At 40.6% G+C, this 14,480-nt stretch overlaps 1 protein-coding gene across 9 annotated transcripts in view; it reads left to right on the plus strand.

The window, feature by feature from the left end:
* The window catches only part of MTR (5-methyltetrahydrofolate-homocysteine methyltransferase), a 141,504-nt gene that overhangs the window by 60,427 nt on the left and 66,597 nt on the right, over positions 1 to 14,480 (plus strand). For all 9 annotated transcript variants that reach the window (XR_010319420.1, XR_010319421.1, XM_064276710.1 and 6 more), the window contains 2 exons: positions 5,163 to 5,303; positions 9,712 to 9,897. Coding sequence is in view for 7 of the 9 variants with exons in the window: in XM_064276710.1 (XP_064132780.1) it covers positions 5,163 to 5,303; positions 9,712 to 9,897 (327 nt within the window). In the remaining 2 variants the exon portion in view is untranslated. The remainder of the gene's footprint in view (positions 1 to 5,162; positions 5,304 to 9,711; positions 9,898 to 14,480) is intronic.

Raw genomic sequence — 14,480 nt, forward strand, 5'->3', positions numbered from 1 at the left:
ATCCAACTGAATGTGGAAATTATAGAACAATATCACTAATATCACACGCAAGCAAAATTTTGCTGAAGATCATTCAAAACGGCTGCTGCAGTATATTGACAGGGAGCTGCCAGAAATTCAGGCCAGTTTCAGAAGAGGACTTGGAACCAGGGATATCATTGCTGATGTCATATGGATCCTGGCTGAAAGCAGAGAATACCAGAAGGATGTTTACCTGTGTTTTATTGACTATGCAAAGGCATTCGACTGTGTAGATCATAACAAATTATGGATAACATTGTGAAGAATGGGAATTCCAGAACACTTAAGTGTGCTCATGAGGAACATTTACATAGATCAAGAGGCAGTTATTTGGGCAGAGCAAGGGGATACTGATTGGTTTAAAGTCAGGAAAGGTGTGCGTCAGGGTTGTATTCTTTCACCATACCTATTCAATCCGTATGCTGAGCAAATAATACGAGAAGCTGGACTATATGAAGAAGAACAGGGTATCAGGATTGGAGGAAGATTCATTAACAACCTGCATTATGCAGATGACACGACCTTGCTTGCTGGAAGTGAAGAGGACTTGAAGCACTTACTAATGAAGATCAAAGACCACAGCCTTCAGTATGGATTGTACCTCAACATAAAGAAAACAAAAATCCTCACAACTGGACCAATGAGCAACATCATAATAAACGGAGAAAAGATTGAAGTTGTCAGGGATTTCATTTTACTTGGATCCACAATCAACAGCCATGGAAGCAGCAGTCAAGAAATCAAAAGACGCATTGCATTGGGTAAATCTGCTGCAAAAGACCTCTTTAAAGTGTCAAAGAGCAAAGATGTCACCTTGAAGACTAAGGTGCACCTGACCCAAGCCATGGTATTTTCAGTCACATCATATGCATGTGAAAGCTGGACAATGAATAAAGAAGACTGAAGAATAATTGACGCCTTCGAATTGTGGTGCTGGTGAAGAATATTGAATATATCATGGACTGCCGAAAGAATGAACATATCTGTCTTAGAAGAAGTACAATCAGAATGCTCCTTAGAAGCAAGAATGGGGAGACTGTGTCTTACATACTTTGGACATGTTGTCAGGAGGGATCAGTCCCTGGAGAAGGACATCATGCTTGGCAGAGTACAGGATCAGTGGAAAAGAGGAAGACCCTCAATGAGGTGGATTGACAGAGTGGCTGCAACAATGAGCTCAAGCATAACAATGATTGTAATAATGGCTCAGGACCAGGGAGCATTTCGTTCTGTTGTGTATAGGGTCGCTATGAGTCGAAACTGACTCGACAGCACCTAACAGCAACAACATCATACACAAGTAGAATTTTGCTGAAGATCATTCAGAAACAGTTGCAGCAGCACATTGACAGGAACCGCCATAAATTCAAGCCAGATTCAGAAGAGAACTTGGAACAAGGGATATTATTGCCAATGTCAGTTGGATCGTGGCTGAAAGCAGAGAATACCAGGAAGATATTTATCTGTGTTTCATTGACTATGCAAAGGCATTCGACTGTGTGGATCACAACAAATTATGTATAACATTGTGAAGAATGGAAATTCCAAAACACTTGACCGTGCTCATGAGGAACGGGTACATAGACCAAGAGGCAGCTGTTCATACAGAACAAGGGGATACTGCATGGTTTAAAACTAGGAAAGGTATGTGTCAGGGGTGTGTTTTTCACCATACTTATTCAATCTGTATGCTGAGCAAATAACCTGAGAAGCTGGACTACATGGAGAAGAATGTGGCATCAAGATTGTTGGAAGATTCATTAACAACCTGCCATATGCAGTTGACACAACGTTGCTTGTTGAAAGTGAAGAGGACTTGAAGCACTTACTGATGAAGATCAGAGCCTACATCCTTCAGTATGGATTGCACCTCGACACAAAGAAAACAGAAACCCTCACAACTGGACCAATAAGCAACATCATGATAACTGGAGAAAAGTTTGAAGTTATCAAGAATTGAATTTTACTTGGATCCACAGTCAACACCCATAGCAGCAGCAGTCAAGAAATCAGATGATGTATTGCATTGGGCAAATCTGCTGCAAAAAACCTCTTTAAAGTTGAAAAGCAAAGATGTTACTTGGAGCACTAAGGTTCGCCTGACCCAAGCCATGGGGTTTTCAATCACCTTATATTCATGGGAAAGCTGGACAAAGAGTAAGAAAGACTGAAGAAGAATTGATGCATTTGAATTATGGTGTTGGTGACGAATATTGAATATACCATGGACTGCCAGAAGTACAAGTCAGTCAGTTTTGGAAGACGTACACTCAGAGTGCTCTCTGGATGCGAGGATGGGAAGACTTTGTCTCTCTTTCTTTGGAAATGTTATCCAGAGGGACCAGTCCCTGGAGAAGGGCATCATGCCTCGTAAGGTAAAGCGTCAGTGAAAAAGCGCAAGACCCTCAATGAGATGCATTGACACAGTGGCCGCAGTGGTGGGCCCAAACATAGCAATGATTGTGAGGGTGACACAGGACCAGGCAGTGTTTTGTTCTCTTGTGCATAGGGTCGCTGTGAGTCTGAACTGACTTGATTTCACCTAACAACAACTAAAAAGAACACCGCCATTTATTGAGGTCTTCTCATATGCTAGACGCTGTGCTAAATGCTTTACATCATTGCTCATGTAATCTTTTCAGTGCCATGAGGTAGGGACTATTATACATTTTACAGTTGTGGAAATGGAGGCCTGGGGAGATCAAATTACTCACCTACCATTTTACTGCAAGTAAATGATAGAAGCTAAGTTTAACAAACCCATGCCCTTCGCCATTCTGCTCTCTCTGCCTAGTAGAAACAGTGGGGGAAGGCAGTAGACACAGGAAGGGAATAGGTGGGAATGACTCATTAGGTTCTAGTTTTCTGTGACTTAGTGATCCCTCAGGCTCTGTAGAAAGAGCACTGCCCTGAAAAATGTTCTAGTCCTGCTTATTTGCATAGCTTTTACATCTGTAAACAAGTCACTGCATCTCTCTGAGCCTGTTTGAGAAGGGTGGGCCTCTAAGAGCCCTTCTAGGCTGTTATTCTGTAAAACAGGCAGGTCAGGTATTGGCATCTCTGTTTTACAGACGTTTGACTTGTTCAACCTGTTGCTCACTGCCTCCTCTGTGCTCCCTCCAGTCCATCCCCCAGTGGCCCTGTGATTTCACTTTCTCTGTTTCAGTCCCTGGAAACCCTGGTGGTATAGTGGTTAAGAGTTTGGCTGCTAACCAAAAGGTCAGTAGTTTGAATCCACCAGGCGTTCCTTGGAAACCCTATGGGACAGTTCTGTTCTATCCTATAGGGTCGCTATGAGTCAGAATCGACTCAGCGGCAATGGGCTTGGTTTTGGTTTTTTGGTTTCAGTCCGTGGAGACCTTTCCTTTCTTTAAGGCTTGTGTAATATCTGGCATTTGACTCACACATTGTGGGGCAGTGCTGAATAGTTTTATATATGACTGTCATATCCCCCCAACTAACCCTTTAAGAACAGGAATGGGCCTTATACTTCTTTTATTTTTTTTAATAGTATTTAACACATTACTGATAGTGAGAAACATTTTTCGATTTGTTGAATTTAATTGTGATCCTTTTTGACTGTGTGACCTTGGGTCACCAAAAGTGGTGTTTCCTTCAGAATTTGCCAAAGGGTCTTTCTCATGCCTGTTCCATCACAAGGACTGCTACACATTTTTGCTTGGTTTTCTTGGACTAAGAAAAAATTAGAACTACTGAGCATCTTTTATTGCTTTTATTCTTGCTATTTCATTACACTATGTAGTGTACAATGAAGAGTTAGAAAAGGTCTCTGTTGTACCACTCAGTTAGAAAGCATTATCGAACATGTATATTGTTCCCAGCATTGTTCAAGGGACAGTGGAAGATACATTAGAACTTTCTTGACTTCCAAAAACTTAAAATCTAATTGCAGGAATAAATGAATACTCATGAAATCACAAGGAAGTGATAATGTAATAAACCATGGGATAATGATTATAATTGCTATAGGAGTTTAAGCACAGCAGATCACTGTGGAATGGGCATTTATTCCAAAATACATTCTATGGGATCCTGGTCCTACAAGATATTCTTTAAATGGCCATAAGGGGGAAATGTGGCATTTTATATCCTGTTCTTAGAGGGATATATTTTATATAGATATGTATGTATGTGCATATACATATATGCATATACGTATATGCATATACACATACATACATATTTATATACATGTATTTATATTATGTTAATGTTATATTCATTATAGCATTTGAAAAGCCTTCCAGTATAAAAACCTGTAGAAATTCATTTCAACTCACATTTCTTTTCATGTAACTCCTGTTAACAGCCTGCAATGAACGCTTTGTATGTTTTATGTTTTAACAAACTCTAGAGTTGTATGAGTTTTGAGTGATTTCCCTAAGGACCTTTGTTGGAGGAGATTGGATTTGAGCTGGGCCTTAAACAATGTAGAAGGGAAGGGGAATGCATTTCAAGCAGAGGAGACAACATGATCAATGGCACAGAGGTGGAATTGGGCAGGGCTGTTACAAAAATCATTAGGAACTGGGCTTGGCTGGATGGAGATCCCAGCAGGGGAGGAATGGGATGTCCAGCTGGATAAGAAGATGGGACCAGGTCACAGTGGCCCTTGAATGCCAGGCTGAGGAGTTCAGAGTCTTTGTGGTCAGAAAACAGCCTTGGTGGATTCTGAATAGAGAAATGATGGGATGGATGAGATGTTTAAGACAGGTTAATCTGTGATGACTGATGGGAGGAGAGAAGGCCCAGAGTCAGGGAGCCTTGCTAGGAGGTCACTGTAGTATCTTAGTGTGGGATATGGAGGACCAGGGCAAATGGTGAAGGCGATCAAAAATGGAAAGTTGTAAATTTAAGACGTTCTCCCTGGGAAAAACGAGAGTTGAAGAGTAAAGGAAGAACCAAAATGACTCTAAGGTTATAAAATGTAGATTTCTTTTTTTAAAAAAATAAATAAATGAGTGATGATTTAGACTTTTCGTGGCTTTGAAATATAGACAGTAGTTTTCTCTTTTAAGATTAGTTAGTCTAAGATCATTTCAAAGGACTGCGGGGGACAACCAGGGATTGCTTTTGCTAGTCCCCCGTCCTAATGCTTCTTCCTTTTATATCCCTCTCAGGAAGGACTGAGTGTTGCCAAAGAGCAGGTGGAAATGGGAGCCCAGGTGCTGGATATCAACATGGATGATGGCATGCTAGACGGCCCAAGTGCAATGACCAGATTTTGCAACTTCATCGCTTCTGAGCCGGACATTGCCAAGGTTGTACAAAGTTTATGTCTGTGGAGGGAATTTACATGTCTTGCTATGTCACTCATTTAACTTTGTCAGTTCCTCATTGACCTATTAACTCATAAACTGGTTTTCTGTTTTGCTGCATTGGTTTCTGATTGTCAGCTTTCTTGATTAATGGTAGTCTTTTCAATATAAGGAGTCCCCAGGTTGTGTAAACATTTAAGTGCTTGGCTACTAACTGAAAGGTTGGCCGTCTGAGTGCACTCCTGGACTCCCCAGAAGAAAGCCCTGGTGATCTGCTTCTGAAAGAGCACAGCCGTCGAAAGCCCTGTGGAATGCAGCTCTGCTCGGAAACACGGGGGGTCACTGTCTTAGGCTGGGTTCTCTGGAGAAGCAAAACCAGTCAAGAGTATAGATATATATAGACAGAGAGAGATTTATATCAAGGAAACAGCTCGTGTGATTGTAAGTGTTGGAAAGTCCCAAGTCCTTGGATCAGGATAGAGGCCTTTCCCAATTCATGGAGCTGCAGAAGCTGATGAACCCCGGATGAACAGGTTGAAGAGCAGGGCTCCTGCTCACAGGCTGTGAAGGCCGAGGAATCCCCAAGGTCGGCAGGCAAGACTGCAAGATTTCTCCTGATTCATGTAGCTGCAGGGAATGGTGAACCCAAGATTGGGGGGTTGGGGAGCAGTACTCTTGATCGCGGGCCATGAAGATTGACGAATCCCAAGATGGACAAGTAAGCTGCTAGATCAAGTCCCGAGAACCAGAGGTCAGACAAGAGACAGCTGCTGGATCCAGAACAAGTCAACAACCTTTGCAAGGCGAACAGGAAAGAAGTAGGTGGCGGAAGGCAGAGGGATGAAGGCTGGGGCAGGGGGTGGTGAGCTACTGCAGGTCCCACCCCTGCTGGTACCACTCAACAGATTCCATCATGGGCGTAATCACATATCAGATTTCAACAGGGAAATGATAACAACATTATACAACTGCCAAAACACTGAGAATCATGGCCCAGCCAATTTGACACACAGCCTTAACCATCACAGTCACCATGAGTCATAATCAACTTGACAGCTACTGGTTTATCAGCATAAACCAGACTTTAGAGAGGGCTGTAACTTCAGCTTAGCTGTTTCCAGGGCTTCTATGATTGGTCACAAGAATTGATTGAGCATCCTCTGATGTCTAGGGAGACTAACAGTCCACTTTTTACATCTCTGGAGGATATACTTACCTGTTCATACCAAATCATATTCAGAGGAACTCAAGTTAATTCTTCCTTATTGCAGGGCAAGAAACTTTCTTAGGCTTATCAGTTAAGGCAAAAATACAAAACAAAATGTAATCAAGTTATTATGTCAACTTTTACATTTGTTCTTTAAAAAATGAATGTTTAGTAAGCAGCCATCTAAGGTAGTCTACTGGCCCTGGCCCACCTGGAGCAAGGGATAATGAAGAAAATCAAAGACACTAGGGAAAGATTAGTCCAAAGGACTAATGGACCACAATTACCACAGCCTTCACCATACTGAGTCCAGCACAACTAGATGGTGCCTGGCTACCACTACCGACTGCTCTGACAGGAATCTCAGTAGAGGGTCCTGGACAGAGCTGGAGAAAAATGTAGAACAAAATTCTAACTCACAAAAAAAGACCAAACTTACTGGTCTGACAGAGACTGGAGAAACTCCAAGAGTATGACCACCAGACACCCTTTTAACTCAGTACTGTAGTCACTCCTGAGGTTCAGTCTTCAGCCAAAGTTTAGACAGGCCTGTAAAACAAACAGTAATACATAGTTTAACCTTGTATATGAGACTAAATGGGCACACTAGCTCAGGAGCAAGGATGAGAAGGCAGGAAGGGACAATAAAGCTGGATGAATGGAAATGGGGAGCCCACGGTCGAGAAGGGGAGGGTGTTGAGACATCATGGGGTTGGCAACCACTGTCACAAAACAATATGTGTATTAATTGTTTAATGAGAAACTAATTTGCTCTGTAAAGCTTCACCTAAAGCGCGCACGCGTGCACACACACACAAATCTAAAAAAAAAAAAAAAAGTTGAATGTTTATTTTAGCATTATTCCTTTCTAAATTTTTAGGCGAGTTCTAAAATTTTTAAAAATCTCACTACGTTTCTCTGCTGTTTAATGTGTGATGAGAAGTTATTTTTGAAAATTTTTCTTTTTTTTTTTTAAAGACATTTGTGAGTGCTTTAAGAGTTGCATTTTTCGGGTAAAACTGTGAGTCACTTCAGTTAGAAGTCTCATGGTAAGCGTGAGAAGCACCGAGTTATAGTAAACCATTCTTCATTCCTGTCTTAAAGCATGTTACTAAAAAGTCTCATTTTCTTCTTTGCAAGTAAGTATTTTGAGAAGTTAAGTTGCAAAGAAGTGACTTGTTCAAGGTCATTTGCAATCAAGTGGAGCCAGTTGTTTATTTCAGCCGAATTAGTGGAAAGAGGGCTGCCTGGGAAATGGAAAACTTGGGTTATTGTCCCAGGCGAGTCAGTTAACGATTGCCCCTCAGTTTCCTTCCTCATCTCTAAAATGGGAATAATCGTGGCTGCTTTGCCCGATTTGTGAATTGTAAAGATGAATGAGTAATTGTATATGAAAGTACACTGTGAAGGACCCTATATGATTTAAGACACTGTTACTTAGTACTCTGCTTGCTAAAATACGTGTTTCTTTCTTATCCTTCCTGGTTTTTCCCTACCACCAAAATTTAGTAGGAGGCCAAATTTTGACCAACTGGGTTAGAGCATCCATATGTGTGCTCTCAGCAGTAGGGTTGGAACACCAAATTGTTAGCAACCTCTTTAAAGCGTTGGCTTGCTGTTGTCACTGCATTTGACCCTGCTCTTAGCAAACCTCTGATTACTAGCATGATAAGAAAAACCAAAAAAACCAATAGATTTCTTGTTCTTTTCTTTGCTATCCTTTAGAGGAGTGGCTGAAGGCCTAAGAAATTGGAAGCTCAAGGAGGACCTGACTGCACGTTCTTCAGCCATCAGTTGAAATGCTTCTTGCCCTGGGAAGCTTTCCCTGAACTCTCCCTTCCTACCCCCTGCTTCCACATAGTGATTTTGTTGTTAAACAAAAACCCAGTGCCTTGGAGTCCATTCAGACTCATAGTGACCCTATAGAACAGAGTAGAACTGCCTAATAGAGTTTCCAAGGAGCGCCTGGTGGATTCGAACTGCTGACCCTTTGGTTAGCAGCTGTAGCACTTAACCACTACGCCACCAGGGTTTCCGGTTTTGTTGTTCGCTGCCGTCAAGTCACCCTGACTCCTGGCAACTCCATGGACAACTAACAGAAACTCTGTGCAGTCCTGTGCGGTCCCCTTGATAAGTTGTAGATTGGACTGTTGTGATCCATAGGTTGATTTTCAGAAATAGATTGCCATGCCTTTCTTCCTAGTCCATCTTGGTCTGGAAGTTCCACTAAAACCTGTTCAGCACTGTAGCAACATGCTATCTCCCATTGGTGGCTGTGCTTGAGGTGCAGTAGCTGGCTGGCGTCCCTGAAATACGCTTCCATGGCAGTTTGTGCCTCTGTTGTGCTCTAGCACTTACCATGCTTTACGTCATTACTTGTTTAATCATTTATAAGCTCAGTGAAGCCAAGCACCTGTTTGCCTACCATTGTCCCCAGTATCTGACATGGGTCCTAAAACATGGTAGGCACTTATTTATTGAATGACTCAATTAAATAATGGAGGCTAGATCAGCTGGCTATTTCATTTCTCTACATCGTTCTAATGCTTCATTTAAGCCCTGACTTTCACCTTTCCTGGAACAGAGGCTTGAATGGAGAGGATTCAAAAGGAACCTTTTCTCATCTGCACAGTTCAATTTTGTTCTTTATTTTATTATGGGCATTTGTTGAATATTGAGCTACTTTTCCTTTCTAATGTTAAAACTCATATATATATATATATATTTTATTCAAGAACATGATTTTCTAAAGGGAAGACTGAATTTGAATGACTTGACTGGAAGGCTTTTCCCAGAGGGCATGAGGCCAAACATTAATCTCAGAGTCAGATCAGGGATACCTGAATTCTGCTTAAGGTGTTTGCCTCAGGGCTTAGGCAGCTGCAAAGGGTAAACTGGTGGTGAAGCCAGTGAACTGTCCTGGTTGATTCTATTCTGATATTTAGCTATGATCTCTGAGCTATGAATTCCCAGCCCTTGCGTGAGGTCTCTAGTAAGAGGGAAATTACTCCAAGTATTTTGGACTCCTGGCAGTTTTTGTCTTTAAGAACAAGTGTGCTTAAGCCCTATCTCTGTCACACTACTCCTATTTGTTTATTGTTTCCTAAAGAAGAAAAGAAGAAATAGAGACTATTTAGGAGCCCTTGGGAGGGCATTCATGGTGACTATGGCCTTCCAGTGACTTTCTGGCGCTTCTGATCGTAGGTGCCCCTGTGCATCGACTCTTCCAATTTTGCTGTGATCGAGGCCGGGTTAAAGTGCTGCCAAGGCAAGTGCATTGTCAATAGCATTAGTCTGAAGGAAGGAGAGGATGACTTCTTGGAAAAGGCCAGAAAGATTAAGAAGTTTGGAGCTGCTGTGGTGGTCATGGCTTTTGATGAAGAAGGCCAGGTGAGTGATCTTATGTGTTTTTTTGTTTGGCATAGCTCTGCTGTGCTAGCGTAGGGTAGAGCACTGGAGAAGAGGTATAGTAAAGTCCTTACGGCAGTGGTGGTTGTTGGTAGTTGCTGTGAGTCACTTGTAACTCATAGCAACCCTACGTACAACGGAATGAAACACTGCCCGGTCCTGCGCCATCTTCACAGTCGTCGTTATACTTGAGCCCATTGTTGCAACTACTGTGTCAGTCCATCTCGTCGAGGGTCATCCTCTTTTTAGCTGACTGTCTACCAAGCGTGATGACTTTCTGCAGGGACCGGTCTCTCCTGATAACATGTCCAAAGGTGCAATTATTCAATAAATGTTATTGGAATAACTGGCTATCCATTGGAAGAAAATGCACTTAGACCTCATCTCTCACCATATGCTACAGGCTATATCAATCAAAGATTTGAAAAAAAAATTCTTTTTTTTTTAATTCTAAAAATATATCAGAAAATATTCATCTAAACTTGGGGTATGTAAGATCTTGCTCTTCTAGAAAGCAGAAGGAAAATGGATAGAACTGTTGACATGAAAATGCGAAACTGCATGGAAGTCATAGTTCTATGAGTAAGTGCAATGGATTAATATCCCTAATAGACAAAGGATTTCTGTGAATCAGAGAGCAAAATACCCTAGCCAACCCAACAGGTGAATGGGCAAAGGAAATGAATAAACAATTTATAGAAAAAGAAATACAAATAGCCAGTAAACTTATGAGAAGATGCTAAATTTCATAAAGATTAAAGCAAAATAAAGCAATAATGAGGTGTTAGTTTCCTTTATCAAAAAGGAAATAAAATTTAAAAGGTTGGTAAATAGAAACTGTCGTAATCTCTGCTGTCAGATCAGGGAACAGCCCGTATGAAGTGTCAGAGATAATGATAGTTCAACCGGAGATGGGTATATGGTGATCACTGTACTGTTACATTTTATGCCTCCCATAACTTTAAAAAATATTTTTGAATCTATTCAATATTTAATTGAAAACAATTTAAAAAGTTCATGCCCTGTGATTCGCCCCTCTTGGGAATCTTGTAATAGGTTGTGTACGAAGGGTATGTGTTCACGTTCATTAGAGCATTGTTTGTGGGAGCAAAAAGCTGAAAACACTCTGAATGTCCGTTAATAGGGGAGTGTTTAAATCTTGGTACATCGGTAAGAATGAGGTGATAGAAGCATGCATTTAATATGTTGAAAAGTGAAAAAAAAAAGTGACATGATTCCAATTTTATTTAATAGAAAGTGTTTCTGTGGATATATATGTGCTTTAGAAGCAGATAAAAAAATTGGTAGTTGTTGAGTAGGAAGCAGGAATGGACGGTCTCAGATGGGAACATATTGACTTTTTAGTTATATAATTAAGAAGTGATGAAATTAGTGTACTTTTCCTTTTCTCTGCCTTTTTTAATATTTATTATAAAATCATTTTAACAAAGACTTTATTATTTTTGTAAAAAAGATGGGTTTTTATTTTCAATGTGAAAGTCACGGGCCATCCTCGGGTAAGATCAGAAAAGATCTCAGCAGATGGAAATTTTGTATAAAATGAGATTATGTTGCTGCTCTGTAATTCTTTCTTCCCTACTAGACAGAATGTTGGCATCTTTCCACTTTAGAAAATCTAGATTATAACCCCATCTTTTATGGTTGTGTAGTGTTCTAGCATATGTATGTTTTACTTCGCCTGTTAACCAGTTTTGATTGTTTCTTATTTTTTAGTAATGTAAACAATGTTCAGTGAATATCCTAGTACTACGTTTTTTACCGCTTGCACAATGATTTTCTTAGTCAATTCCTAGAAGAGGGATTGCTAGGTCAAAGGGCGTGCGTGTTTAAAATTTTGATATACATTGTTAAGTTTCCCTTCTGAAAAGTTGTATCGAGTCTCACTTCATTGCTAGTTTTTATTTTTATCAAAGGTGTATATGCAGATCACCACCAACTGCTTGCTGTTCAGTGATTACAACTCTTGGCGACCCCATGTGTTTCAGAGTAGAACTTCATATAGGGCTTTCAGTGGCTGTGATCTTTCAGAAGGCCTCTGGGTGGACTTGAACCACCAACGTTTTAATCAGTAGCCACGTGCTTAACTGCACCATCCACTCGACGGCACTGGGTTTTTTTTTTTTTAGGGACTTCTGTATATGCAGATAGTTAGAGACCAATACCTACTTCTGTAAACTTCAGAAATTCCCAGCTCCCCTTGCCTTTCCCAGATCCCCAAAGGCAACTGCTTTCAACTTTTTTAGCTGACTCTTTTAGCATTTACCTCCTTACTTTCAAATTCCAGTTTTACTTTATATTTATTGACTTCCTACAGTGGTAAAGGATTTTGCATTTTTACCATTCCCCACACCCACCCACGCATCTTTACTTTTATCTCCCATTCTCCCACTCTAGTTAATTTTAGTTATAACTATTTTCAGTGTTCATATTATTAATCACTATAAAAGTTGAACCATGATTACTTTCCTTCACCTTATTTGTTTTTCAAGTTAATAATTATCTTTTTGTTTGCTTTGTTTTCTATATTTCACCCCAAACTATCCTCTAATTGTATAAATCTCTAATATGCAATGTATCCGAACACATTAAGTAGACTGCATTTTAATTTCTTGAAGAATTTTCTCTCCAATTCTTCTGACTTGCTCTAAGCTGGAAGGGTTGCTCAGTTGGCTGACTGCACAGCTGTCTTCATGAGTTGTCCCTCCACTATCAACGCTGGGGCTTCCTTTCTTGGGTGCTTAGGTCTCATAGTGTCCTTATTCTTGTTTTAATCCTCATTTGGTAGAGTACATCCTCTGGTAGAGTCTTGTGAAAGAACACAGGGCAGGTAAATATTTTTGAAGCCTTGCCTGTCTGAGAATGGCTTTATTTTACTTTTCACTACATTGATAATTGCCTGGGTGTAGGTTTACAAGTTTGAAATTACTTTCTCAGTGTTTTGAAAGCTTTGCTCCATAGTCTTCTGGCCGACTGTTGTTAAGAAGTCCAGTGTTATTCCAACCCCTGATTCTTTTTGTGAAATCTATTTATTTTTCCATTTTCTGGATACTTTTTGGATTTCTAATATTCACAGTGCTCTGAAATCTCTGATGATGAGCCTTGGTGTTTTCATCTATTGTGTTGGCCACTCCAAGGCCTTTTTAGTCTGGAAACTCATGGCTTTTAGTTGTACAAATTTTCCTTGAACTGTTTTATTCTCTCTTTTGGCACTCCTATTTTTCAGATACTGGACATTTTGGACAGGTTGCCTAACTTTTTTGTCTTTTCTCTCCTATTTTCCAATTTGGCATTTTTTTCTGCTTTGTGGGAGATTTGTACATCTACATTTATCCTTCAAACTCTCTATTGTGGCTTCTCCCCCTTACCCCCACCCCGTCCCCCAGAAATTCTGTCTTGTTATCTAAATGTTCCTTTAGAATATATATAGCAATCTGTTACTGTTTAGTGCATGCAAATATCTGCTCCAATTTCTTCAAATATATACTGAGCACCTATTACTCATATACCAGACCGTGTTCTAAGCTTTGAGGTGATTGCATGGAATAAAACAAAATCCTTATCCTTGTGTGATTTATATTAGGAAAGCAAGGTGGGATAATATATATTATGTTAGATGATGTTGAGTGCAGTGGAGGGAAATGAAGAAGGAGGGTAAGGCGATTAGGGAGAACCAAGGTATAGGGCCTGGGGTATTCTATTTTATATAGGATGGTTGGGGAATGCCTCATGGATAAGGTGACATTTTAGCAGATACCTGAAGGAGCTAAGGAAATGTGGGGAAAGAATGTTTTGTATAGAGCGAACCTTGAGGTAGATACATGCTTGTCATGTTTGAGAAACAACAGGGGGTCCAGTGTAGCTGGAGCACAGGGGAGAGGAAGAGATTGGGAGGACAAGAGGTTAGAAAAGTAGCAGGCCAAGCCAGGTAGGGCCTTGCAAACCCTTAAGACTTTGGCTTTTATTCTGAGTGAGCTAGAAAACCACTGAAGAGTTTTGAACAGAAGAGCAGACGTGATCCACCTTATGTTTTAAAATCACTCTGGTTCTTTGTGGAGAATGGTCTGTAGGTGCTAAGCAGAACTTAATTTAGGAGAGATGATGTTTTCTAGGACCAAGGTGGAAACAACGGAGGATGTGAAAAGTCATCTGTTTCCACATATATTTTAAAGGTAGAACCACATTGGGTGTGAGTTGTAAGAGAAAGAAGAGTCAAGGATAATTTCAGGGCTTTTTGGCCCAAGCAGTTGAAAGGATGGATTATTGAGATTGGGAAGACTAAGAAGAGCAGGTTTGGGATAGCGAAGGAGGTGTGCTGAGATCAGAAGTTTGGGTTTGGACATCTTATGTTTGTGGTGTCTATTGGAAATCCAAAATGTTGAGTGTGCAGTTGCCTAGATGGATGTGTCTGGATTTCAGGTGCAAGATCCAGCTTGAAGATAGAAATTTGTGAATTACCGATGCATAGATGACATTTAAAGCAGTGAGACTGGCTGAGCTCATCGAAGGAATGACTGTAGAGACAAAGAGATCCTAGAACTGAGCGA

This window comes from Loxodonta africana, chromosome 25, assembly GCF_030014295.1.
Source record: "Loxodonta africana isolate mLoxAfr1 chromosome 25, mLoxAfr1.hap2, whole genome shotgun sequence".
Taxonomy (NCBI): Eukaryota; Metazoa; Chordata; class Mammalia; order Proboscidea; family Elephantidae; genus Loxodonta; species Loxodonta africana.